The sequence below is a fragment of the Cebidichthys violaceus genome, unplaced genomic scaffold, assembly GCF_023349555.1.
Source record: "Cebidichthys violaceus isolate CVI_PGR_0920_01 unplaced genomic scaffold, fCebVio1.0.p SCAF_61, whole genome shotgun sequence".
In the NCBI taxonomy this organism is placed as follows: domain Eukaryota; kingdom Metazoa; phylum Chordata; class Actinopteri; order Perciformes; family Stichaeidae; genus Cebidichthys; species Cebidichthys violaceus.
Genome location: NW_027176828.1, coordinates 1,246,988 through 1,272,876, shown reverse-complemented (window position 1 = coordinate 1,272,876; position 25,889 = coordinate 1,246,988). Strand labels below are relative to the sequence as shown.

The following is a 25,889-nucleotide window of genomic DNA, read 5'->3' as shown; positions in this document are numbered from 1 at the left end:
TTGCACTCTTTCAGGGGTGAACGTCGCTGGTTCATCGCCTCCTGTGGATCCACTGAGGAAGATACGAGAACTCCAAGGAGGCCACATTCTCCTCTACGACCCGACACCTTGTTGTGAGCCACGTCTCGACGTCCTCGAGGCTCCTCGACTCGTCCTCGTGACAAACTCTTTTGAGTGCGACGGTTAGTTTAGAGTGGGGGAATCACTTTGCCTCAGGAGGACAAAACCTCAACGTGCCTGCCGGTCTGAGCCTCGAGGTCTAGGCCCAAGTGTCGCACCGCTGTCGCTGCATCTGTGGCGGCAGTTATGTTTACTGTCGGTCGGGACTTATCGAGAACTTGTACGGTGACCAGTAGCACATATTCAACTCTATTCCACTGGAGCTGACGTTTCAAAAAGTCATTCCTACAGAAGAAGCAGAGGGGAGCTACCAGGAGGAACAGGAGAGGGGGGTGGGGGGGGGGGGGGGGGGGTGGAGGGGTCTTCTAAGGAAGAGAACCTTCCTCCACGTCAGGTTTTGGTATTGTCGCGACCTCTGCCCCGGAACGTAGCCCTTCAGAAACGGCTTCGTTGAGCGTTGCCATGCCCACCAACCAGTCCTCTCCCTGGGACGGGGCGAAAATCCGGCCTTGCTCCACCGGCGATAGTCGCACCACCACTACAGCCTCTGTCGGTACGCGTGCCAAGACAGCCGTGGCCACTAAAGTGCCTTTTAGTCCGACTTCTCTAGAGCTGTCCAGGAGAACGGATCAAGCCAAACCTCCTCTCTCCTCAGACGTCGCCTTGTCCGCTTCCCCCTCGAGGCAGACGCCGGTGGCCCCGTCTGCGTTTTTTCAGGAGAACGGGTGCAGAAACACCACCAACGCCCGGAGCCAACTCGCCACAGTGCCAGATGGGTCTCCCAACCTGCCACAGCCACTTAACGGGATTCAAAACCCACACCGGGTACTGAAGCAGGCTGCTCGCGGCCTCGCAGAACCCAGAGCCCCTTCTTCCATCCCCGAGGAGGAACGTCAGACTGGGATTAACGTCCAGCCGTCGGGCGCCGCGCAGAAAGGCGGACGTCGGGCTGCCACGGCTGATGCCCCGCTGGGACTGCAGAATCTTTCTTCAGTCTGTTTTCAAGACCTGTTCATCAAAGGGCAGCCCGCTCTGCAGCAAGCTAACAAGATGACGGTGAGTGGTGAATATGAAATTGCCACGGTGGAATGTTCTGGTTTCATGTAGAGCTAGACTGGGCAGAACAGAAATGCCAAAACTACGTCTACTACCGCCTCCTCCACATGTGACCTTTCCTCGTTTTTTGTCTCCTCAGCCCGAAGCTGCGGACTCTTCCTGCCTGCCGTCGGCGCCTCCTCTGTGCCTTACTCTGCGTGACCACCAGGGGCCGCAGCTGAGAACGGACGCCTCCAGGACCGAGACGAGAAGCACAACAAGAGACGCAACGGCTTCAAGGAGGAGCCCATCAGCCAAAGCTCCGAAATGCAGCCCGGCGCAAAACGGTTGCACGACGACGACGGCGTCCGCTTCAGACAATCAGTTGGTGGTGAGAGGGGGTCCTCCGGCGGCGACTACAAACGGGAAACCCCGAACCGCAGCATCACTAGACCTGAACGAGAAGGGCCCGGGAAGTCGGCGTCCACCAGGAAGCACCTTGTCCACATGCAGAAGAGTCAGTCTACCAGAAGCCAGTCCGCGTCCAGACGGGGCCCCTCCAACTGTGCTCAGTGCCAATGTCGGCGCCACGCCGCTGGATGCCACCGCAGGTAATCGCAATGATTGTTTTACTGTGAAGCGTACGGCGGTAAACCCGGGACAAGGGAGCGGATGGTCTGGCTGTTTGAATGTGCAGATTCAAGGACCTCAAACCGAAGTAAAGATCTAACAGAAAGGCAACATGTGAGTTTGGGAGAAACCTGCAATTTGTTGTTTAGTTTTCAGTCCTGCAGCGCATTGTGCTTCTGCAGAGCTTCAGTGTTTGAGCTTTTGTTTCAGAAAGCATGGCCACAATGTGTGTGTTATTTTCTTACTTTGTTTACTGCTATGGTCAAACCACTCCCACACCGTCCTCGATAGAGCTCGGGTTTGATCCCTACACTCTTGAGTGAAACCACGAAAGGTCCGTTAGACACCGTGTTGATGCGTTTCCTCGTAGCTGCGGCCTCCAGTCCTGCAGGAGCCTCTTTGGGCTCCGTGACCTCTCAGATCTCGGCCATCCTCCTCACCGGGCGGGACCGGCCGGCCACTGGGTCCTCTGGGTCCTCTGGGTCCTCTGGGTCCTCCGGGTCCTCCGGGTCCTCCTCGCCTCCTTTCCCTTCCTCACCCTCTCCCTCGACAGAGGACTCTCTGGTTGGAGAGTCTCAGCTGTCTGGGTGAGTAACAGCTAATCGCTTCAATAAATACATCGAATTCTTCTTATTGTCCCTCTGAATATTTCACCTCGTATTATTTTATTTCTTTTCTTCCAGCCAGGATTGTGTTATGCAGGTAGATGGAGTTGAGGAGGAGCTGCCTGATGAGCTGGAAAACGCATGCAGTGATGACGGTAAGATGTGTACACACACACACACACACACACACACACACACACACACACACACACACACACACACACACACACTGAAGCTGCCTTTAGTAAACCTCTAATCTCTGTTCCTCTGTTGTCTTCAGATGATTCAGACTGTTCATCCATTGATGGCACCTCATCCACAGCGTCCATCGCTCCCCTTTCTGGGTAAGATACACTTTATAACCCCCCACACACACACACACACACACACACTTGTAACCACACCGATGTCAACTCTGTGGACGACAGTTGTTCTCTCTCTCACTTACTGTTTCCGGTCAGTGTTCCGGACGCTCGTCTGCTTGTCTTCCTCACGGAGCTGAAGGATGATCTTTTGTAAATCCTCAGTCGCTCTGAGAGTCTTTCCTCCGACGTGCTTCGTCACGTTTTCTCCTGCTTTCTGTGTGAATTCATGAATCACATCTACGGGTGTTCTTCAAGCCTCTCTCCTCTTCCATGAAGCGCCCAACATCCAAACCTCGGTGTCTAATTGATCTGCTAACACGGGAGAAATCAATTCATCAGAACCTGTGGTCTCTCTCTCTCTTTCTCGCTCTCTCTCTCTCTCTCTTTCTCTCTCTCTACCTCTCTCTCTCTCTCTTTCTACCTCTACCTCTCTATCTACCTCTACCTCTCTCTTTCTACCTCTACCTCTCTATCTACCTCTACCTCTCTCTCTCTTTCTACCTCTACCTCTCTATCTACCTCTACCTCTCTCTCTCTTTCTACCTCTACCTCTCTCTCTCTCTCTCTACCTCTACCTCTCTCTCTCTCTCTCTCTCTCTCTCTCTCTCTACCTTTCTCTCTACCTTTCTCTCTACCTCTACCTCTCTCTCTTTCTCTCTACCTTTCTCTCTACCTCTACCTCTCTCTATCTCTACCTCTCATTAACATTCTCTCTCTCTCTCTCTCTCTCTCTCTCTCTCTCTCTCTCTCTCTCTCTCTCTCTCAGTCTTTCTCTCTCTCATTCTCTCTCTCTGCAATTGTTAGAGGAGGCCGAAAGCAGCAGAGCGTGGTGGAAAGGTCTGCTGTATTGTGCGTCGCGTTGTTCTCCACTGTGGTCGCCTCAACAATAGAACTCCCCACCAAAGACTCGGCGCTGATTCTCTGTTAAAACAGCCTGGATAGGGGCCGCTATTGTCACCTCCCCCCCCAACCAGCTGATTTGTTCATGTGTTCATTTACATGCACCCCACCACCTCCCCACCCTTTCCTGAAAGCTGTAGCTCCTTCGTGTCTAGCATAGTGTTAAGTTGACCTGGTCCAGCTGCGATGCCAACGCGTAGCTGTCAGACCTGCAGCAGGTTAACATCAGCCGCTGTTCCTCCATCCAGCTGTTCATCCACCCTTCCTATATGACCGTCATGTGAGTGGCTTTCTTTTGTGTTTCAGGTGTAAACTCACATTATTTTCTGCTCATCAGATGAGAACGATAGCGTTATTTTTGAAATGTTGGACTTAATTGCGAGTAAAACCCACTTTTTCTTTGCTCTCATCTTGTTATTCAGTTGATGTTGATGATCTCTTTGGCTCTCTAAATGGTGTATTAATTAAGATTTGTGGGAACATACATTTTAGGCATAACAGAAAGCCTCCTTGTAGAAGGCCTCCTTTACTTGTGTTGACTCTACGATCTAGACCACAGCTGTCTGGAATGCCAACTTCCTTCAGTCAGAATTCCAGTGAACGTAACTCGAGCCGCTTTACTTTATTTTTTTTTTATTGGTTGTGAGCAATTTGCTGGTTTTTAATGGTGACGAGGTAATCGGAGCTGTGGCGCCGACGGGGCAGCGACTCATCGTAGGTGGTGTTTTTAAATGCAACGTATGGAAAACGATGAGTTTGTGCTTCGTGACGCATCTCTCAGACCATGTGGCTTGAGGTATTTGTTGAAATGGAAGCTCTTCAATGAGATTGGACGGCGAAATGTGCTTCAAAATGTTTCAGTTCAGGGATTAAAAAAAACAAATTTGTCGTTTAATATTTCTTTATTCAAACAAAGTTACAGTCTGACCGTGGCATGCGACTTTCTCCCTTTCGATATAAGCGGCGTTAGGGTTCATGTATTTGGACGTCCGCATTGAATTGGCTTCACTCTGTCTCTCAGTGTCGAGGAGCCGATGTCGTTGGGGGCCGAAGACGATCGAGAGGAGAGGCCGGCTTTGGTTCCCAGCTTGTTCGCCTTCATCGCTCCGACGCTCTACTTCAGCACCGCCGATGAGAAAGGTCTGTTGTCTGAGCCGGACTGTCGCTTCAACAGCAGGCAGAAGGGGGGAAGGGGGGGGGGGGGGCTTTCAGTGATGGGAGGTCCTGTTAGAAGATGGAGAGCCCAAGCACAGACAAAACCCAAAATTTAAATGAACCAAACCTTTTATTTTGCTATGATCTGGGTGAGGTTTAAAGCTTGCAGCTACAACATTAAAAACAAATATTTATTACAAATTTCATTTTTTTTATAGGCGAAAATTTAAATTTTCAATTTTGTGTGTTTGCATCAGGTGTTTATGAGATAAATCAAACTTTGTGTGTGTGTGTGTGTGTGTGTGTGTGTGTGTGTGTGTGTGTGTGTGTTGTGCGCGCTCCACAGTTGAACTGCTGCCAGCGGAACAAAGACGACTGTTAAAATGGAAGATCAGCACCGTCACCCCGAACATCGTGAAGCACACCATCGGCAGGTCGCACTTCAAGGTCACCAAGAGTAAGTCGTTAACGCGCGATTAATCCAGGACATCTGCTGAACATCAAACGGTGAACTCGGTCTCTCATTAAGGCTGAGCTAATTGATTTTTTTTAGAGGCGTCGGTGTTAAGAGATCAGGACCTTTTTCGGGCTGATCATTGATTGTTGGATCACAGGGTCTAGTTCCCTTCGCTTACCTGAGCCTGACACCCTCAGGGCGGATTGTAGGCCGTCCACAAGGGACATCGAGAGTCCTCTGATACCGGCTTTGTCTCGACGTCTGCCTGGAGATCACCAGGTGTACGTTTTCCTCTTCACTTGAGGCTTCCGCATCAAAGCCTGTCTGATGGTGTCTGACTCTGGTTTCTGGGTCACTGGTCCGTCTCCATCCTCTGCCGGGAGTCGTCGCGTCCTCGTCCACAGATCTCGTCTGTTCTGTGGATCTGAAGCCTTCAGATATTTGTTGATTTTAGCGTTTGTTCTGGGTGATTTTAAGAACCGTGCTTCGCTCTGTTGTTCCTGTAGAAAGCCACGACTGGCTGGGCTGCTGGGGACACCACATGAAGTCTCCTGGCTTCAAGGCCCTCGGAGAGCACCAGAAGGTGAGAGACCGTAGAGACGAAGAATACGTTAACCAGCTTTATTTTAGGTTTCTTGACCAGATTTACACTTAACTCGGCTGCATTTTTTTTTTCCTTCTGTCTCAGTTGAACCACTTCCCGGGAACGTTTCAGATCGGCAGAAAGGACCGGCTGTGGAGGAACCTGTCCAAGATGCAGGTTCGCTTCGGCAAACAGGAGTTCAGCTTCTTCCCCCGCACCTTCGTCCTCCCTCAGGACATCAAGCTGCTACGCAAGGCCTGGGAGGACGGCGGCTCCCGGCAGAAATGGATCATCAAGCCCGTAAGTTCTGCTCGTGGATAATCGTTGTGTCACTTAATGTTCCACCTGAGCCATCCAGAATGCCGAAGAACGACGGTGCTGAAGTCTGATGAAGTTGTGTTTCGGTTAACAGCCTGCTTCAGCCAGAGGAATCGGTATCCAGGTCATCCACAGATGGAGCCAGATGCCCCGCAAGAGACCGCTGCTGGTCCAGAAGTAAGTAGACCGGAGCGGATGGTTTGAAACTTCGTAGTGCAGTGACCATTTTTCCAGATCAAACGTCTTCATGTGTTTTCTTTTCAGGTACCTTCACAAGCCCTACCTCATCAGCGGCAACAAGTTCGACCTGCGGATCTACGTCTACGTGTCCTGCTACGACCCGCTCCGAATTTACATCTTCTCCGACGGACTGGTTCGATTCGCCAGCTGCAAGTCAGTGACGCCGCCGCCGCCAAACACCGTAGAGCAGTTCATGTAAAATGGAACAATAAATGGTCGTTTAAGCAGGAGAAAGTAACGGGATCTAGTTGTGTGTGTGTGTGTGTGTGTGTGTGTGTGTGTGTGTGTGTGTGAGCGGTGACGCTTTGAATCCGACGCCAGCGTGTGGTTTGATTTGTTTGCTTCTCGTCTTCAGGTATTCGTCTTCCATGAAGACTCTGGGGAACAAGTTCATGCATCTGACCAACTACAGCGTCAACAAGAAGAACTCCGAGTACCAGGCCAACAGCGACGACAAGGCCTGCCAGGGACACAAATGGTTTGTATGTTTTTGCAAAAGTGAAACTCGACACACCTTTGCTTCTATTCTGTGTGCATGTGTTCATAAACTGCAACCTGTGTGTGTGTGTGTGTGTGTGTGTGTGTGTGTGTTTGTTTGCAGGGCTTTGAAGGCCCTGTGGCAGTATCTGGGTTCTAAGGGAGTCAACACCACTCTGATCTGGGAGAAGATTAAAGACATTGTGATCAAAACCATCATTGGGTGAGTTTCCCCCGTTCAGTCACTTCACTGCTGGGAAGCTTTTATTCCACTTTGAATTGACATTGTTACGTTTTTTTATTTTATTTGTCTTCATTTTTGGGAGTGATTATAATCCAAATGTATTCATTGAACACATTTAAAGAAAACAAGTCGACCAAAGGGCTCTACAGTCGAATAGAAACACAGTGGAACAACATAATATATACATGAAGCCATAATAATATCACAAGGACTTAATATAATGTTAAAGACAGTCTTCAAAACTAGTGTATGAATATGTTCATGTTTACCTTAAAACTTGTAACACTTGATATCATTGTTCTCAGGAACCTTAAAGCTTCCTCTGTTACTACTTCTTTCATTTCTAATGTTGCGCTGCGTGTCCGTTGTCAGGTCAGAACCGTACGTCAACAGCCTGCTGAAGATGCACGTTCGGACTCCGTACAGCTGCCACGAGCTGTTCGGCTTTGACATCATGCTGGATGAGAAGCTCAAACCCTGGATCCTGGAGGTCAACATATCACCAAGGTCTCTCTCTCTCTCGCTCTCTCTCTCTCTACCCCTCTCTCTCTACCTCTCTCTCTATCTCTACCTCTCTCTCTCTCTCTCTATCTCTACCTCTCTCTCTATCTCTACCTCTCTCTCTTTCTACCTCTATCTCTACCTCTCTCTCTCTATATCTACCTCTCTCTCTCTCTACCTCTCTCTCTACCTTCTCTCTCTCTCTACCTCTCTACCTCTCTCTACCTCTCTCTCTCTCTACCTCTCTCTCTACCTCTCTCTCTACCTCTCTCTACCTCTCTCTCTACCTCTCTCTCTGTACCTCTCTCTCTACCTCTCTCTACCTCTCTCTCTCTCTCTCTCTCTCTCTCTCTCTCTACCTCTCTCTCTACCTCTCTCTACCTCTCTCTCTACCTCTCTCTCTACCTCTCTCTCTCTACCTCTCTCTCTACCTCTCTCTCTACCTCTCTCTCTCTCTCTCTACCTCTCTCTCTACCTCTCTCTCTCTCTACCTCTCTCTCTCTCTCTCTCTCTCTCTCTCTCTCTCTCTCTACCTCTCTCTCTACCTCTCTCTACCTCTCTCTCTCTCTCTCTCTCTCTCTACCTCTCTCTACCTCTCTCTCTCTCTACCTCTCTCTCTCTACCTCTCTCTCTCTACCTCTCTCTCGTTCTCTACCTCTACCTCCTCTACCACTCACTCACTCAGGTTTTTAAATGACATCTTCTAATGGTTGTGTTTCTTGTCCAGCCTCCATTCCAACACAGCGCTGGATGTTGCGGTTAAAGGTCAGATGATCAGAGACCTCCTGAACCTGGCAGGCTTCCGTATTCCCCAAAAAGAAGACGTGGTCGCCTCCTGCAGTAGCTCCTCCAGCTCCACCAGCAGGTAGGGGGGCGGTACTACACCTCACAGGGGTCCTGTGACTCTAGAGGACATTTCTCTGAAAAACAAAACTGCAGCCTCAAGTTAAATCAACACTTCTGTGTGTGTGTGTGTGTGTGTGTGTGTGTGTGTGTGTGTGTGTGTATAGTCTGTGTGTTGGGACCAGGGAGAGGACCAAGCCAGATCTGTCTGCTGATGAGAAGATCAAACGTGCCTTTTACCTCGCCCAGCGCTACGCCGACCAGGTAAATGAACACAAACGCACTGAATCAGAGTAAAGTAAGTGCGTAAAGAGTAAGTAAGTAAAAAGTCTCCGCCCTCGTGTCTCCGTCAGGACTTCCTCTCTACGGCGTTGGACGTCTTGACTCCAGAGGACGTCCGCGTGCTGGCAGAGAGCGAAGACGAGCTGACTCGTCTCGGACAGTTCGAGCGCATTTTCCCGTCGCCGGCGTCGTCCCGCTACCTCCGCTTCTTCGAGTGTCCGAGGTACTTCAACGTCCTGCTGGACCAGTGGGAGCAGAAGTACTGGAGCAACAGGACCAAAGGTACGCGTGGTCCATACGTTATCTGACCCGGTTTACTTTAGGGCCGCACATAAGGAAGCACATCTAACACCGTCCTAGCTGAAGGAGACAGAGGAGCTCCTCATGTCAGAGTATGGACACGTGAAGGAAGTGAAGTCACTGAAACAGCTGGCAGAGTTAATCCAGATGTTGTGGATTGTGTGTGTGTGTGTGTGTGTGTGTGTGTGTGTGTGTCCGTGCAGGAATCAGTCTGCTGACGTCTCTCTGTGAGAAAGGAGTCCATCTGGGCACCAGTGACCCTCTTCACATGGTGAGGAACCGTGGAGAGATTTATTTATTATGCGTCTGAATGAATAATGAATAATTAACGTGAATTATATTTATTTTCTGTCTCTGTGTTGTTGTGTCTCCCTAGTGGTCCAAGTGTAGCTACATCTCAAGTTTTGAGCCCCACAAAGAAAACCTCGTTGGCCCCTCCAGATCAAGGTACAGACACACACACACACACACACACACACACACACACACACACACACACACACACACACACACACACACACACACACACACCACAAACCACGTCATAAATATAAAAGGCGTATTAAACCTCTTGTTCCTCAGGGTGGTGGTCACCCATCAGCACCTCTCCCACCACCACCACCACCACAACGACGACGGCGGCTCAGACATGGAGGCGGGCTCCGTCTCCAGCACCACCGTTTCTCCGAGTCCCGGATCCAGCGTCGCCAGCAGCGCCTGTGCGAGCCCTCAGCCCGGCCTCACCCGCAGCCTGCCGCCCCACCGCTTCGCCTCCCTCTGAGACTCTGGTTTGCCAAACGCGACGTTCAGTTCACCCAGAAACAGACACGCAGCTCAGGGGTCTAGCTTTCATCTCTAGTCTGAACAAACCCTGTAGAAAGGAGGGGCCGTTCTGGTCTTGAGGTAAACCTCTATTACTGCAATGCAACGAACATACCAGTGTTCATTTTCATCCTATTTACTACAAACATCTATAATATGCCAACTTTGAAGTTCAACTGTGTTCTGAGCAGCCAGACATTCATTCTGTGGTTTCTGTGCCGTATTGAAACAAATCGTCCTGCAGTAACTTGAACCGTGCTGGAGATCCACAATCCATATCACAGCCGGCTTCTGCTTTATTTATCAAATTTAGATTGACGACGCGGACGTAACCAGGCAGCGATATCGCAGCTCACGCAACCACGTCGTCCGACAAGGCAAGGCAACGCGTCGGCCAATGAAACGACTTGTCGCCGTGGTAACTTCGTGTCAAAGGATTTAGGTATTAAACTCACGGACGGTACTTTTGTCTCGGCACCTTTTTTTTCCTTTTTTTTTTAATACTCGCCAGCCGGACAAACGTTGAGCCGCCGCTGCGTCGTTACCGGGGTAACCCTCGGGATCCCATCGGGGGGGGATTCATTTAAACTGTGAATGAGACACACTGGGCTTCCTCACACACTGCGCCACAGAGCAACACTACCTTACAGAACACGGTTATTACAGAGTCACTAATGACACTGTAAGACTGTGACTTCTCACAGTGTCTTAAATAGAAGACTGTTGAGCAACGAGTTGAGCAACAAGTTGAGCAACACGTGTCACATTCCTTAAACCTTTGTGTTTGTGTGGAAGTGTTGAATTACAATGTTAGAGATACTTAAAGTTACATTTGTAATTCTAACTTAGAGCAGTTTAACACATTGAAGTAATCTCACTACAACTTATTTAACTTTTGAAAAAAAGGGCTTTTGTTTTCTGTGTGACTAGTGATTTTACTCAAATTATAGAATTATGTGGAATACTTCTTGTAAGCTGCCAAATCCAGGTGTATTCAGTGTACGTTCATTAACGCAAACTTAACGTGTTTCTACAAAGTACCTCTTAAAACACATGACCGCTGAGTGTGATGAGGGTTCTGCGTTTGCCGTTCGAGCAGAACCCTGATTGGTTCCTCAGGACAACAGTATCTCCTGTGAGGACGCTGAACAGACGGAGAAATAAGAATATGAAATATTGTAAAATGCACATTTTGACATATTTAATTGCATTTAAAGGAGAAAGGATGTGACTGCTGTCCCCTCTAATCAGAGCCAGAGAAGCTCTTCATGGTGCTACTCCAGGCACACAATGACAGAATAACACCAACCAGTGTATTAAACTCTGTGGGTGTGGAATCATTCACACTGGAGTCCTCCTGAACCCTGATGTGACTCATTCATCAGGTTCCTCTGGACCCTACAGCTCATGTTACTCGTTACTAAGAGAAACCATAACACTGGCTTTGAAGTATGTTGTTTTTTTAACATAAAGGAAATGTTAAAAAGTAAGATGCTCATATTTTTTACTAACTTGTCAGTTGTAAAAAATGTACTCCTTTTTTTTTTTTTTTTAAAGGGCTGTATGAATTGCTCAGGATGACTCTTTCAAAATAAAAGTAATTTGTGGTACAATCTCATGATTGGGTCTTTTTCTGGGTGATACAAAAAGTTTATGTATTTTAATTTTTCTACCATTTACCTCACAGTGACCTGCAAAAAAAAAAAAAATCTATTCAACTATTGTTATACAAGTTAAAATATCTGATCTTTCATAAAGCAGCTGGCCAATGATGACCCTGTTTACATGCATCATACACGCATCGTACATACATCGTACACGCATCATACACGCATCGTACATACATCGTACACGCATCATACAGACATCGTACATACATTACATTACATTACATTACAGTCATTTAGCAGACGCTTTTATCCAAAGCGACTTACAATAAGTGCATCAACATTGGTAATCAAGAGAACTACTAGTCACCAGAAGTCATAAGTACATTTCCTTTCCCAAACAAGCATCTAAGAGCATGAAGCAGAGCATAACTCAGAGCCAAAGTACAGAAACAAGAGAAACAGTTAGTGCTATAAGTAATACGAATACAATAAGTGCAACAAGCTAGTATGAAAACAATAAGTGCTAAGTGGAAGGCTCAGGGTAGCACTTCCTGAAGAGGTGGGTTTTCAGCCTGATGAAAGATGGGCAGTGACTCCGCTGTCCTGACGTCAGTGGGAAGTTCATTCCACCACTGTGGGGCCAGGACAGAAAACAGCCGTGACCGGGTCGATCGGCCACAGGGACCTCTGAGCGACGGGGCGACCGATCGCCCCGAGGCAGCAGAGCGAAGTGGTCGGGCGGGGGTGTAAGGCTTGACCGTGGCCTGGAGATAGGAAGGAGCTGTTCCTTTCACTGCCCTGTATTCTAGCACCAGAGTCTTAAACTGGATGCGAGCTCTTATAGGGAGCCAGTGTAGAGAACGGAGAAAGGAAGTTGTGTGGGAGAACTTGGGGCGATTGAACACCAGGCGAGCTGCAGCTTTCTGGACAAGCTCCAGAGGTCTGATGGCCGACGAGTAGAGAGTGTCAGTAGTCCAGGCGGGAGATGACAAGAGCCTGGATGAGAACCTGCGCAGTCTCGTCAGTCAGGAAGGGACGAATCCTCCTGATGTTGTAGAGCAGGAATACATCTTACACGCATCGTACACGCATCATACACGCATCATACTCTCATCGTACACGCATCATACTCTCATCGTACACGCATCATACACGCATCGTACACGCATCATACTCGCATCGTACACGCATCATACTCGCATCGTACACGCATCATACACGCATCATACTCGCATCGTACACGCATCATACTCGCATCGTACACGCATCATACACGCATCGTACACGCATCATACACGCATCATACTCGCATCGTACACGCATCATACTCGCATCGTACACGCATCATACACGCATCGTACACGCATCATACACGCATCATACTCTCATCGTACACGCATCATACTCGCATCGTACACGCATCATACTCGCATCGTACATGCATCATACTCGCATCGTACACGCATCATACTCGCATCGTACATGCATCATACTCTCATCGTACACGCATCATACTCGCATCGTACACGCATCGTACATGCATCATGCATGCATCATACTCGCATCATACACGCATCATACACGCATCATGCATGCATCATGCAAACATCATGCATGCATACAGAGAACTAGTGAAGACAGGGACCAGGCTCAATGTCAGGACTATTCAAACAGTTGTAAACTATTAATATCTGAGCTCCTCTCTGTAAAGTAAAGTTATTTCACTTTTCTGCAGAATGAATGCGGTTTATTGGCAGAGTTTAACCAGCCAGTTTCGCTGTTTTTTATGTCCGCACGACTTTGACTTGACGTAGTATTTTCTTGTCATTGTTGACGACACGTTTTAGTGATTGTAAGGCTGCATATTAACACATCACAACTGTGTGCAAAGGAGTGGGTAGTCTAGTACGGCTGCTCGGCACGTCTATAAATAGTTTGACATGCAACGGCCCGGTGAAACTTGAACATCTCCCACACGGAGCCTTAAAGCTGCACCGGTCTAGTTATTTATTTCTTCTTTTTATTAAAATAAAATCCAATAACTGTGAAATATGAAAGTTGTCCCTTGAGCTCAGCTCTACGGAGCATTCCAGTTCTCCAGCCTGTTTTAAACCGCGCCGTCGTGTCAATTATTAATATAACGTACAAAAGTTTTTTTTTGTGCATGTTTTAGCACATAAGCTGCTGCATAAATAGCATGATTGCACAGATTGCATTATTGACCGTTTATCAAAACAAATCAGTTTAGATTTAAAATGATGATTGGACTTCATAGGTGATCCGGCTCTGTTCTCGTACGACGGAGGTGACGGCGATGACGTTTGTGGTCCTTGTTTCTCCTCTGAGTGGTCTCCATGCTGCCACCTGAAGTTCTCACCGACGGATGATAAAGAAGAGCTCGATGATGTCTGTCACCATACTAGGGTATGTGTCTGTCTTTAGCTGCCTCGACTCTCCCTCCAAACTTTTCCCCGCCCTCTCTCTCTCTCTCTCTCTCTCTCTCTCTCTCCCTCTCTCCCTCTCTCTCTTTGTGAATGCCACAGGCCTCTCACCCCTCAGTCCGGATTTAGACCTCTTGTCTCTCCCAGACATTCACACCCTGCTGGCTGAAGCTGAACCGGTGGTTCACAGATTCTGCTCTTCCCCCTTTCTCGTCCGATACCTCCTTTCCTTTCCTTCCTACCTACCTACCCGTCTCAGCCCTTCTTCACTATGCCGGGACTTCTTTACCTGACATGGTAGGGAGTGCCTGACGGATCAGGTCAGATCAGCGCCCGATCAGCGGGTCGGGCGCTGTAGTCCGGGGGTCGGTCTGGTTCCAGAGAGGCTGCCTTTTCTGCTCCTCTTCCCCAAACCATGGAGGCTCTTGCAGCGGTAAGACACTCTGCTGACTCACCCCCACACCCACCCACCCTGGTTGGCTTTGTAACTGAGAAGCTGCAAAGAAAAAACACCTCAGCGCTTCTTTTACTGTCTAAAGTAAATCATAGTCACAATAATGTCTGTTGGCCCAAACACAGCGTCTGTGTGCGCATGTAGCTGATCAGCTGTGAGATGTCAACAGAGACCCTCAAACCTTGATTTTCATTTCATTCTTCTCTCAATCATTGTGTTGAATCTAGTTTTAGTCTCTTTGTTTTCTCTTTTTTTTTAATGAATAATGTTAATTTTGAAGATGTTTGTTTACTGTCAAACACCACATTTAACAAGACCTGATATAAGGCTGGACCGTGTCTGTTGTTCCAGGGTTAGTGAACAGTTCATGTGTTTTGTTCTGTAGTGGTCCAAGTCATGTTTGTTCTGAAGTCTACTGAAGTGGCATGTCTTGTGCTTAATTTAATACAATATATTCATGCTTTTTTTTTTTTTCAACAATTTGTTCTGGATTACTCGTCTGAAGGGTTACTGAGTGATTTACGTTACTTTGTAAAACAGACTCAGGTGAGGAGCTGCAGTGTTTATTCATGTACGAAGTGAAACCAACACTGACTTCACATCCATTACTATTAACTAGACAGCTTTACTGCTCCTCCTGCCCAGACCTCCAACAGCTGTCTGCTCTGGAGGCATCCACCTCTCCCCCTCTCTCTCTCTTGCTCTCTCTCTCTCTCTCTTTCTCTGTCTCTCTATGTCTCTCTCTCTCTCCCTATCTCTCTCTCTCTTGCTCTCTCTCTCTCTCTCTCTCTCTCTCTATCTCTCTCTTTATCTCTCTCTCTCTCTCTCTCTCTCTCTCTCTCTCTCTCTCTCTCTCTCTCTCTCTCCATATCTCTCTTTCTCTCTCTCTCTCAATCTCTCTCTCTCTCTCTCTCTCAATCTCTCTCTCTCTCTCTCTCTCTCTCTCTATCTCTCTCTCTCTCTTGCTCTATCTCTCTCTCTATCTCTCTCTCTATCTCTCTCTCTCTCTCTTGCTCTATCTCTCTCTCTCTATCCCTCTATCTCTATCTCTCTCTCTCTATCCCTCTCTCTCTATCTCTGTCTCTCTCTCTCTTTCACTCTCTCTCTATCTCTGTCTCTCTCTTTCTCTCTCTCTTTCTATCTCTATCTCTCTCTCTCTCCTATCTCTATCTCTCTCTCCTATCTCTATCTCTCTATCTCTCTCTCTCTCTCCTATCTCTATCTCTCTATCTCTCTATCGCCCGCAGCATCACCCCAGTGCATCACCTTGATAGCTGTTAAATAGCTAGAGTTCTTATGTCTTCAGGTAATCTGTAACGATCAGACTTTCAAAAGAGAGGTGCCCGAGGAATGTTGTGGTATCCTTACCCTTAGCTGCATCACAAGACCATCCGAGACAGTCCAACTCTATAGATCTAATGACTGTAGCACCCATCTGTGTTTAACCACTAAAGAGCTTTATAACTTTAAAAAGAACCTCCTTGGTTAGGAATTCATTTGAGATTTTAATATCTTGCTGAGAGCAGCTTCCTGAGTCACCTGGTTGTTTCCCAATGTTGAAACTTCCATGTTCTGTAGATCTGCCATAGTTGTCATTACCAAGCGTTTTTGCTCATTGGCAGCCTGCCTTTATTAAAAGACTGTGGAGTCTTTTAATAAATCATAATCAACGCTGACGTCCGCCAGCAGATTCTTGGTCTCCTGCCATGACATGCAGCAGCCAACCTATAGATAACTACTCGTCTCCAACGGACATGTCAGAGGGTGACATGGCAACATGAGTTCCATGTTATTATATTATGTTCTAATTCACGCCTATGCCTGTCCTGGATGAGGGGTCACTGCAGAGCTGTGTGTGGAGTCGAGTCAGTGTTCAAAGCGTAAACTGTTGATCTTCTTCCTTTCCCAGGTCCCGTTATTTGAGATGGACCAGGATGAGGAAGAGGAACAGCATGTTCCCTCAATGAAGAGCAGAGGTAAAGAAGAGAACGTTTTTTCACCTTGTGTGTTTATTTAACTTCTATTCCTGTGCTTATACTACCGCTACAGCCTACTATTATCACGACTGTCACAGCCACTGTGTCAAATACCCAAGATTTCTTGTGATTATTGCAACAAAAAAAAAAAGTTTATTGATATCTGGATTTGGCATAATATCTCTTGGCACCAGCATAGACTTCATAAGAAGTAGGCGTAGTCACGGTGACATCACCCATTGGTTTCTTGACTGACGTTTTGAAGCCTCGAGTTCAGCTTTTTGGCCGTCGCCATCTTGGCTTTTTGCAACCAGAAGTAACACGAGAGGGAGGAGCTAAGTAAAACTGAATGCTGAATAAGACATTTTTTAGGCAACCAAAATGTGACAATTTACTGAAAACACACTGTGAAAGGGTTAAAGTTATAAGACAAAAACCCTGACAATCACTGTGTAGCCCCGCCCCTAAAGCATCCCCTGCTTCATGGTCTGTTTGACTCTAAATGGAGCATAATGTACTAAATGAACATCATGCTGTATTGAAGAAGACTGGAAACTAGAGATTGAGACCATAAACTCATGTTTACAATGTTTACTGAGGGAATAAATCAAGAGAGAAGTAGAGTCATTTTAGACTAGACTTCTATACAACCAGAGGAGTCGCCCCCTGGTGGACACTAGAGAGAATGCAGGTTTTATGATCTTCCACATTCGCTTCCCTTTACAGACCCAGAGGGTTTCCGGCCTGGGCACCAGCAGTGTAAATCCTATGTTTTCAGTTGTTTAGTTGTAGGTGGCTGTTTGTATGCAACACATGCTCTTGCGCCCCCTGCAGGCACAGACTCTGACACGTTCATATACATGAACTTCATGAAGAGTCACTGCTGCTACGATGCCATGCCTACCAGCTCCAAGCTGGTCATTTTTGACACAACACTGCAGGTATGGAATAGCAAAAGACCCACAACTGCATGAGTGTTCTGGGTTGTAATTATTGAAAAGCGTTGTGTGTGTGTGTGTGTGTGTGCGTGTCTGTGTGTGTTCGTGTTAGGTGAAGAAGGCTTTCTTTGCTCTGGTGGCTAACGGGGTGAGGGCCGCTCCACTGTGGGACAACAAGCTGAAGTGTTTTGTGGGTGAGCCCTAATACGTCTCTGTCTATCTTGCATACATATACACTCTAATACAGTAGAGGTGTACAGTACACAAATGATCTAAGTTTACAGAATCATCAGTGTCCCCTCGCATAATTGAGCTCCCCTTAAAGGGGCATAAAAATGCTTATACATTGTATATTCATGTTCAAAACTTACAGAGAAAACAGGGAAAGCCACATTATAGTCATGACCTGTTAAAACATTTTCAACATCTTGAGCAACCGGGGTTTTACTTTCAATAGTTTGCGTCCAATTTAACCCACCGATCTAAACCTTTTGGAAATAATAATGAAATAATGATACCTAGTTTTATTCTTTCATGCCTTGCAGAGCTACCTCCTGTTTCAACTCCACGATTATAAAAGAGTGATGCGTCTGTGTTATCATGCACGCGTTTAAATTTTTTTTATCTAACTAGAAAATTACGATAATTTTTTGTCGTAAAAAACACAATGTTTTAACCAAAAAAACCTTTATTTTTAAATTCAATCCAAGTCTACTTTTATAAAGTCTAAATAAAGTCTGCCTGAATAAACACAGAAGAAAATAAACTCAATGAATATTTACAATGTGGCCGAGCAGTGCCACCTTTTGGGTTCTTTCATGAACTGAATAAGTGTTGCGGTTCCTTTCCGTGCCACCATTTAATCGGTGTGTGACCTACATCAGGTTGAAGCCCAGAATCCTGAGGGTTCAGGTTTCCTTGGTGCAGATAGGGGGGTTTCAAATGAATGACGGCCAACATTAAGAGGGAAGCGGGTCAACTACGAGACATTTGTGTTACATTACAAACACCAGGTCGGTGAGTGCTCATTTTCGGGCTCGGAATAGAAACGGCAAACAGCCTCAAAAACATGTTTGTTAGAGCAGAGTAATAATTCACGAGATAATTGACGAAGATCCTTGTCATGTGACGGCCATCGTATTTTACTTTGCTCCTATCTTATTAAAGGTTCCCAAAAAATGGGCGGAAGTATGGAAACGATATCGTCACTTCAATATGTTTCTGTGGTAATGGATTGTTTATTTAAAGATGAACGCTGTCAGTACAACACCCATAATGCCCACATTAGAGAAGCCAAACTGACAGTGAGTCATAATAATGGAGTCATGCGATAAGGAAGAAACTTTGCGAGATATAATTGACTTTTGTTGCTATTGACATACTGATAAATCCATGTTTTGTGTGTGTGTGTGTGTGTGTGTGTGTGTGTGTGCAGGTATGCTGACGATCACTGACTTCATCAACATTCTCCATCGTTATTACAAGTCTCCTCTGGTGAGCTTGTGCGACCGTTGGGTGAAACATTTGCAGCAAATACACAAATCGGGCCACAGTGGCGCCAAATCGTCGGGTTATACAACAGAAGTCAACAGGAAGCTATGAATACAAATCACGTGATGGTGTTTGTTTTTGTCTGCAGGTTCAGATCTATGAGCTGGAAGAACACAAGATAGAGACATGGAGAGGTGTGTTCAACACGACCGTGTTCTCATGTAAAAATAAAGACACATCTGCATGTGTTTGTGTTGATAACTTGTGTTTCTCTCTCTCTCTCTGCAGAGATCTATCTACAGTCCTCCAACAGACTGATCAGCATCACTCCTGACTGCAGGTGAAACGGAACGTAAAAAAAAAGAAGTAGGCACCGTGATGCCATCCATTGGTTTATGGAATACCGTTTTGAAGCGGCTAATGCTACTGCTAGCTGGCTACTTAGCTTGGTTAGCAATGTGCATCCGTAATTCACGCCACCCGTGGTATTAATTGGGTTGCTAATTTTAGCTAGTTTAGTTCATTCTGAATGAACAGCTGACTCATTGGTGTGTTTTAGTACAAACGAACGCTGGACAACGGCGTGGTAGCGACCTGTCAATCACTGTGTAGCCCCGCCCCCTAAAGCATCCCCTGCTTTATGGTCTGTTTGACTCTAAATGGACCATAATGTACTAAATGAACATCATGCTGTATTGAAGAAGACTGTAAACTAGAGATTGAGACCATAAACTCATGTTTTACTCTATTCTTGCCTCATACCAGAGGATCAAATCCATAATGTGTCTCATCAGTCCATGGTACAATCCTCACGGCTAACCGTAATCACGAGTTTTATTGTCTCCTCAGTCTGTTTGACGCCATCTACTCCTTGTTGAAGAATAAGATACACCGACTGCCGGTCATCGACCCGGCATCGGGAAATGTCCTCCACATCCTCACTCACAAACGCATCCTCAAGTTCCTCCACATCTTCGTAAGACTTTTTCCTTTTGCAATAAACACACACATAATATTGATTAAAAAAAATTCCTTCTGCTTGCTGCATTTCTTTGTCATTTGAAAACACAGGATTCTGAAAATGTCCTACAAATAACAATAAGAAATGGGTGACAGCCATCATCCCTATAAAATAAAATAAAATATAATAATAAAATAAAATAAAGTTCTTTTATTCTGCAACAAATAATATATATATATATATATATATATATATATATATTATTTTGCATGAAACAAAATGTACTATAAAAATAAGTATTATAAAAAAATAAATATTATATTTTTTTCATATATATGTATATATATATATATATATATATATACATATACATACATATATGTAATACAAAAAATGCAGTTCTTGGTCTGTAGGATTTCTATTAAATTTCTATCAAATTATTTTATTTTCAAATTATTTTAAATGATTGATTTGTATGTACTGTAGAAGTTCTCTTTCCTCCCCTGCAGCGATCAAAGATCCCTAAACCCAGGTTTCTTCAGAAGCGGATCAATGAAGTGGCGATCGGTACCTTCAAACAGATTGCGACTGTCCAGGAATCGGCGTCTGTCTTTGAAGCTCTGACCATTTTTGTAGAGAGAAGAGTGTCCGCTCTGCCCGTGGTCAACGAGCAAGGTAGTCTAACATCACTCTTGACATTTGGTTATTTATTTAAAATCACAGTTGAGTAAATGGAAGGTTTCATTCTGTATTACTGTTGCACTGATTGACTCCTAACTCTTAGCCCAAAGTCAATAGTCAAAAGTGGATGCCATTTTCTATTATGTGTTTCATCAGCAGCCAGTAGAACTTGTGATTTCCATCCAGTGTTGATTTTCTTTTCTGCGTAATGTTTTTCTGTTGTCATTGTCCGGTGTGTGCCGTCTATGGTCCCTACATCTCTCTGTGTCTCCTCTGTAGGTAAAGTCGTGGCGCTGTACTCCAGGTTTGATGTCATTGTGAGTTAGTTTCACTCATCAATCTCTTGTCATGCTCAGTCAAATAGTCTTATTGTTCTGGAAATAACATTGGAAATAAAATACAACAATTTGATAGTGATTACAACTCAGAAAAAGTAAATAAATAGAAAATATTGTGAAATTGCTTGCGAATGAATTTGGTACAATGTAGAAATAGTTCCCCAATTTCACAAAAGCATAGATTAATTCCCTCAAGCGAGGAAGAATCACCATGAAAGAACACGACAGAAGTTGTGTCATTGCACAGTATTCGTTTAACGTTTTTCTTCTCTATCATTCAGAACTTAGCCGCCCAGAAAAACTACAACAACCTGAACATGACGATGCGGGAGGCCATTTCCTCCAGAGCCTGCTGCATGGAGGGGGTCCTCAAGTGTTACCCTCACGAGACGCTGGAGACCATCATTGACCGCATTGCCAAGGCTGAGGTAACATACTTGCGCCAACAGTCGGACCGACAACTCTTTATTAAATCTAGTAGGAGTAACGTCCACATATCGATATATATATATATATATATATATATATATATATATATATATATATCTATCGAAACACACTTCATTCAAACGTAAGAAACTAAATAAATGTCATCGACACTGTCTTAGTTAGTCTTTTCCGCTGTTCCAACAATCACCAACTCTGGTTTGGTTGAAATTGGTTCATCAAGTTGGACGTGAAAAGAAAACAGGCGTTGCATGCGCCGCTCAAAGCCACCGGACTCCATTGACAGAATCCGTGAATTTTGTCGAGAGAGTTTAAAAGGGAGAATGCATAAGTGAATTATGTTTTTTTTTTGTTGGAGAACAGGTATGAGACTGTATAATACCATGGTGAGCGTTTCAATTTACTGTTTAGAACTGTATCCTTTCCAGTTTCTTGTTTCTCTTTCCTTTTCTTTTTACCGTTACAGTGTGAGGTGATAAATGGTTCATTTTATCTCGGTTGGCTGTAGAAGCTTTACAATCAAGCATTATGAATAAACCCTTTTTTCTTTCAGGTGCATCGTTTGGTTTTGGTGGACGGTGACGATGTGGTGAGAGGGATTGTCTCTCTATCGGACCTTCTACAGGCCTTGGTTCTCACTCCTGCAGGTATTGATGCTCTGTACTCCTGACTCCAACCCTTCCATTCACCTCTTGCTCTTTCTCTGAACTCCCCGGTTATCCGTCCATCGGCCTTCAAATCTTCTAAAAGCTTCCTTCTCCTTCTGGCGATCTCTGCTCCTCCTCCTTCTCGTCCTGTGAACGCTCATGTTCCTACATACGCAAACTCCACTTCATCTCCAACTAGTCATCCTCCTGAAGACAATGAGGGTCTTATCAATAACCTCCTTACATTTATTCTACAACTCTCATTTGAAGCATCAAACAAAATGCTCTTGGAGCCACGATCTGATTCATCCACTTTTACCTCCACTACCAAACCAACCAAGCAGTTCCCCTATCCTCTACGTTCTACAACGTCTGCCACCCCCCCATCGTCTTCGTGCTGAAATTCCTCCTCTGAAACCACCATGCCACCAGCAACTCTTAGCCAACACATCCCAGGTAGGAAGCCCAGCCTGAGCTGCCGGTTGGCGGCTTGCATCTTCACGTTTCCTTTGAATTGCAAAGTCTTGCTGCTGCCTGTTGTGGCTCTTCTGTAAGATTCTCCAAATGGATCATGTGAGGGGGGGGGGGGGATTTGGTACCCAAGTATTTACTGCATCTGCATTAAAGGAAGCCACACCTGTGATCCTTGTTCCCAACTGCAAGTTTTCTTTTCAATTCAAACGCATATTAATGTAGTAAATTACTTCCAGTGAGCTAAATACACCTCAATAACGCAGTGAATCTCAAATCATTCACCATCACGGTGACACATGCTGGGGTTTCCATTCCATCTCTGCTTCAAGAATCTGTTGACATCTGGGGACAGATGTGTCTGTGCTCATACAATTGAACTGATGGCATAATACTATTTAGATTTTATTAAAACATTTAATTGGTTTGTGTTTTGGGGACTATTGCAGTGCCTGTTCAGAACAAGCTCACGGCACGCTTGGAGGTCCAAAGTTGGAAATTTCAACTGGGAAATTTCCGGTCTTGAGTTGTCTGGAATGCAGCATACGAGTTTGCCTGGTTTTCATAGATTTCTAGTTTTTGGAGAACCTTTAAGACTTCTTATCCATGTTAGCTGAAAAATAGAATAACTGGGCAAACTCCGTCTGCCAAGCTGCTACTTAATGGACCTAACATGTTAGGCTGAAGATCTCTCAAAAAGTAAGCCTGCGTCATCGTCCTTGTCTTCTGTCAGCATGTCACTACAGTATGCTGTTTTAACATCATACCAGATTTACCCGAAATACAAGCCGCCATCTTGGAGGAACTATTTGTTGAGATGTTTGCTTTGACATTTCCCATTTGATTTTACAAATCCTCCAGTGGTGGTCTCATCTGCTTCCAGAAAACAGAACATTATTGTATTTCACGGCCGATCTAGAAATGTAAACACTTAAATCCACCCGGGTTGTTTGAATGCAGTACGATCCACTTTCCCTGGTTCCTCTGATATGATGTGAACTCGTCTTTGATGAAACGCTCTGCAGCATTAGGCTTTGTGCTTCAGTGCTTGTCCTCCGTCTTCAAACACTGTAGATATTAAATCGATTCATAAACTCCTCTTATTGAATTTTTTTTAAATGGTCTCTTCGTTACGTGGCAACACCATTGGACTAAACGTTGGTGGTCATAGTTTCTCGTCCCACAAAAGTGAAACTATAAGAATTCAAACTTTTCCTCTGTTATTTGATCTTTTCCAGATATTTACGAGGGATCGGGCTGTCAGGACTGAAGAGAACCGGCGGGAGACTGATCACGCTCAACATAGCTATGAGTCGGCGAAGAAGAGGCTGAGAGGTCAATGGTTTCAATCCCCAGTCCAGAAGATAAAATACGGAAAGACAAAGTGGAAAATCAACCTTCTCTATGAGCAGCGTTAAAGTGCCCTTGAGCAAGGCACTTCATACCCAAGTGATGCGGCTCAGTGGCAGCCAGTAGAGGACTGTGGTTGTGCTGGGAAGCTGCCAGTGACGAACTACATCACAGGTGTGGCTTCAAACTGATGAACCAGAGACTTTTTAAAGTGACCACGACAAGTGCATTATATTTGATTGTTTGGGGGATATTGGAGACTCCCCCAAAACACGACCGTTTAATTTAAGTTTAATGGTTTGCACTTGACTTTCTGGTCTTTGAATGATTACAAATTATTCATTCATGTATATGGAAAATATTGAATCTTGGAATTGTGATCACATTTTCGTAAATGCGTACTTTATTTTAAGTCATAATTTTTATGTAATTGTTGTTACACTTAACTACGATTAATTAATGATACCTTCACATTGTTAGCATATTACCTTATCATCATCCCTATTCCCTTATTATTTCTGTTTGCTAATATAGAATCCCTTCTTATCAAACCTTTTGTTGTCTGGTTTTTATTACCTGATTTTACCCTCATGCTGTTGCTCCATTTTAAAGTTAATTAAACCACAACATGACCACTAATTAGTAACAAGATACTAACAGGCTATTACATTTGGGATTCCCTTGGCATTACCCATAAATTACACTGTTGTTCACATGATAATGACACCCCTATTACCTTGTTGTTATTATTATATTCTCCACCACATCAAATCTAAATGACCTTATTGAAAAGCAAATCTATAGTGTCTCTGAAGGATATATTTATTGCAGTTACGGATACACTTCAAAGCAAAACATCTACATAAAATCTTTTACTTTAAATTCCGTTTGGTAGATATTTGTATCGTAAATGTGGCCCAAGCTTTCATATAATAGTACATGAAGTCCATCAGGTGATTAGACAGCTGATGAGGTATGACTGCTCTGTTTACCAGGGGCGGATTTGTTAACTCTACCACTTACATACATCCTGGTCACATGATAACCAGGTTACATGAACACACACACACACACACACACACACACACACACACACACACACACACACACACACACACACACACACACACACACACACACACACATTAGGTAAATAGCTCTGACAATCCTCCATATGTGATTGAAGTTGTTGTTTTTTCTGACAGAAATCTCTTTAGGTTTTGGCAACAAATGGACTTGGTTGTCGGTTTAGGAAAAGATCAAATAAACCCTTCTAGCAGAAAGCCTTCAATGCAAACTTCCCCCATATGCAGATGACAACTGATGAATGTGATTGTAACGTCATTATCAACTTCAGGAGGAAGCGTCATGTTATCTAAACCACTGAATCGCCGGATTATTTCACACGCAATGATAAGAAATAATAGCAATGCCACACTACTGCCACTGCTAATACTGCTTCCACCATTATTGCAACAACTACATATACCAAGCTAATCCTTAAAAAAAATCATAATGTAATAACATTTTTAAAAGTGAAGGTGAACTTGCAGACTGTTTCGCTCTTGAACTTTGCAGCAGGTTAAGTAAAAAATCAATAAGGATCTGGCAACGCACCGTCCTCCCGCTCCCTCTGCTTTACGACTCCTTCCTCTGAACAAACATTCCGGCCGCCAATCACGAGCTCGGGCTGTCGCTTCACCTGAACGTCTTAACCTTGTCTCTGAGCCAACGCATGCAGGCGGGATGCAGCGGAGCGTGGACAGCTGACACAACTGATGGTGTGACGCTGACTCCTGACTGCAGAAATGGATCCCAGGCTCAGGTAGGAGGCCTCCTCTGCCCTCTCATTACTGCAGCAATGTTTGGTGTCGAGTCAACGAGCTCGTTTTGTTGCTTTTGCTGCGGTTGGATTTTATTGCCAACCTGAACTGAATGTACGTAGGAGAGGCTTGCACATATTCGAAGATTGTAGTTGTTGTAGTGTTCACACTGCAGTAAACATAAAGTCACATGGACGGAGAGTTTTAGGGTCTTTTTAGGGTAGACCTGTGAGGATAGACAATAGCAAAGTGTCCTCATTCATTTCAGTCAGAGAAAACAAGTGGCAACCAAATGCAATTTCATCCAGCAACAAACTATATTATTACTATTATTACGTATATCGGATATGTCCTGGTAGATCACTGTTTAACTGTAGATGTGGT

General features: G+C 45.1%; 2 protein-coding genes across 2 annotated transcripts; both read left to right on the top strand.

The window, feature by feature from the left end:
• Positions 1 to 501: 501 nt before the first annotated feature.
• Positions 502 to 11,479, top strand: ttll4 (tubulin tyrosine ligase-like family, member 4). The gene is made up of 20 exons (XM_068734197.1): positions 502 to 1,176; positions 1,316 to 1,766; positions 2,156 to 2,372; positions 2,469 to 2,545; positions 2,671 to 2,734; positions 4,677 to 4,795; positions 5,157 to 5,267; positions 5,774 to 5,850; positions 5,956 to 6,150; positions 6,263 to 6,345; positions 6,433 to 6,561; positions 6,764 to 6,886; positions 7,010 to 7,108; positions 7,502 to 7,636; positions 8,358 to 8,495; positions 8,641 to 8,737; positions 8,827 to 9,037; positions 9,259 to 9,326; positions 9,432 to 9,502; positions 9,638 to 11,479. Exons 1-20 carry the CDS (start codon positions 583 to 585, stop codon positions 9,834 to 9,836), a joined length of 3,258 nt encoding a protein of 1,085 aa, XP_068590298.1. The 5' UTR covers positions 502 to 582; the 3' UTR covers positions 9,837 to 11,479.
• Positions 11,480 to 14,046: 2,567 nt separating this feature from the next.
• prkag3b (protein kinase, AMP-activated, gamma 3b non-catalytic subunit) lies at positions 14,047 to 24,233 on the top strand. Its single transcript, XM_068734189.1, has 13 exons — positions 14,047 to 14,361; positions 16,292 to 16,358; positions 17,193 to 17,299; positions 17,409 to 17,490; positions 18,732 to 18,790; positions 18,936 to 18,981; positions 19,076 to 19,127; positions 19,637 to 19,763; positions 20,258 to 20,423; positions 20,709 to 20,746; positions 21,049 to 21,195; positions 21,768 to 21,861; positions 23,571 to 24,233. Exons 1-13 carry the CDS (start codon positions 14,344 to 14,346, stop codon positions 23,600 to 23,602), a joined length of 1,035 nt encoding a protein of 344 aa, XP_068590290.1. The 5' UTR covers positions 14,047 to 14,343; the 3' UTR covers positions 23,603 to 24,233.
• Positions 24,234 to 25,889: the final 1,656 nt, after the last annotated feature.

Bases quoted from the DNA above. Each gene is read 5' to 3' on its own strand.
- ttll4 (XM_068734197.1), top strand. From the start codon at position 583: ATGCCCACCAACCAGTCCTCTCCCTGGGACGGGGCGAAAATCCGGCCT. The intron at 1,767-2,155 runs GTAATCGCAATG...GTTTCCTCGTAG, and splicing joins GCCGCTGGATGCCACCGCAG to CTGCGGCCTCCAGTCCTGCA. The intron at 7,109-7,501 runs GTGAGTTTCCCC...GTCCGTTGTCAG, and splicing joins GTGATCAAAACCATCATTGG to GTCAGAACCGTACGTCAACA.
- prkag3b (XM_068734189.1), top strand. The intron at 20,747-21,048 runs GTGAGTTAGTTT...TCTATCATTCAG, and splicing joins ACTCCAGGTTTGATGTCATT to AACTTAGCCGCCCAGAAAAA. The intron at 21,862-23,570 runs GTATTGATGCTC...GATCTTTTCCAG, and splicing joins CTTGGTTCTCACTCCTGCAG to ATATTTACGAGGGATCGGGC.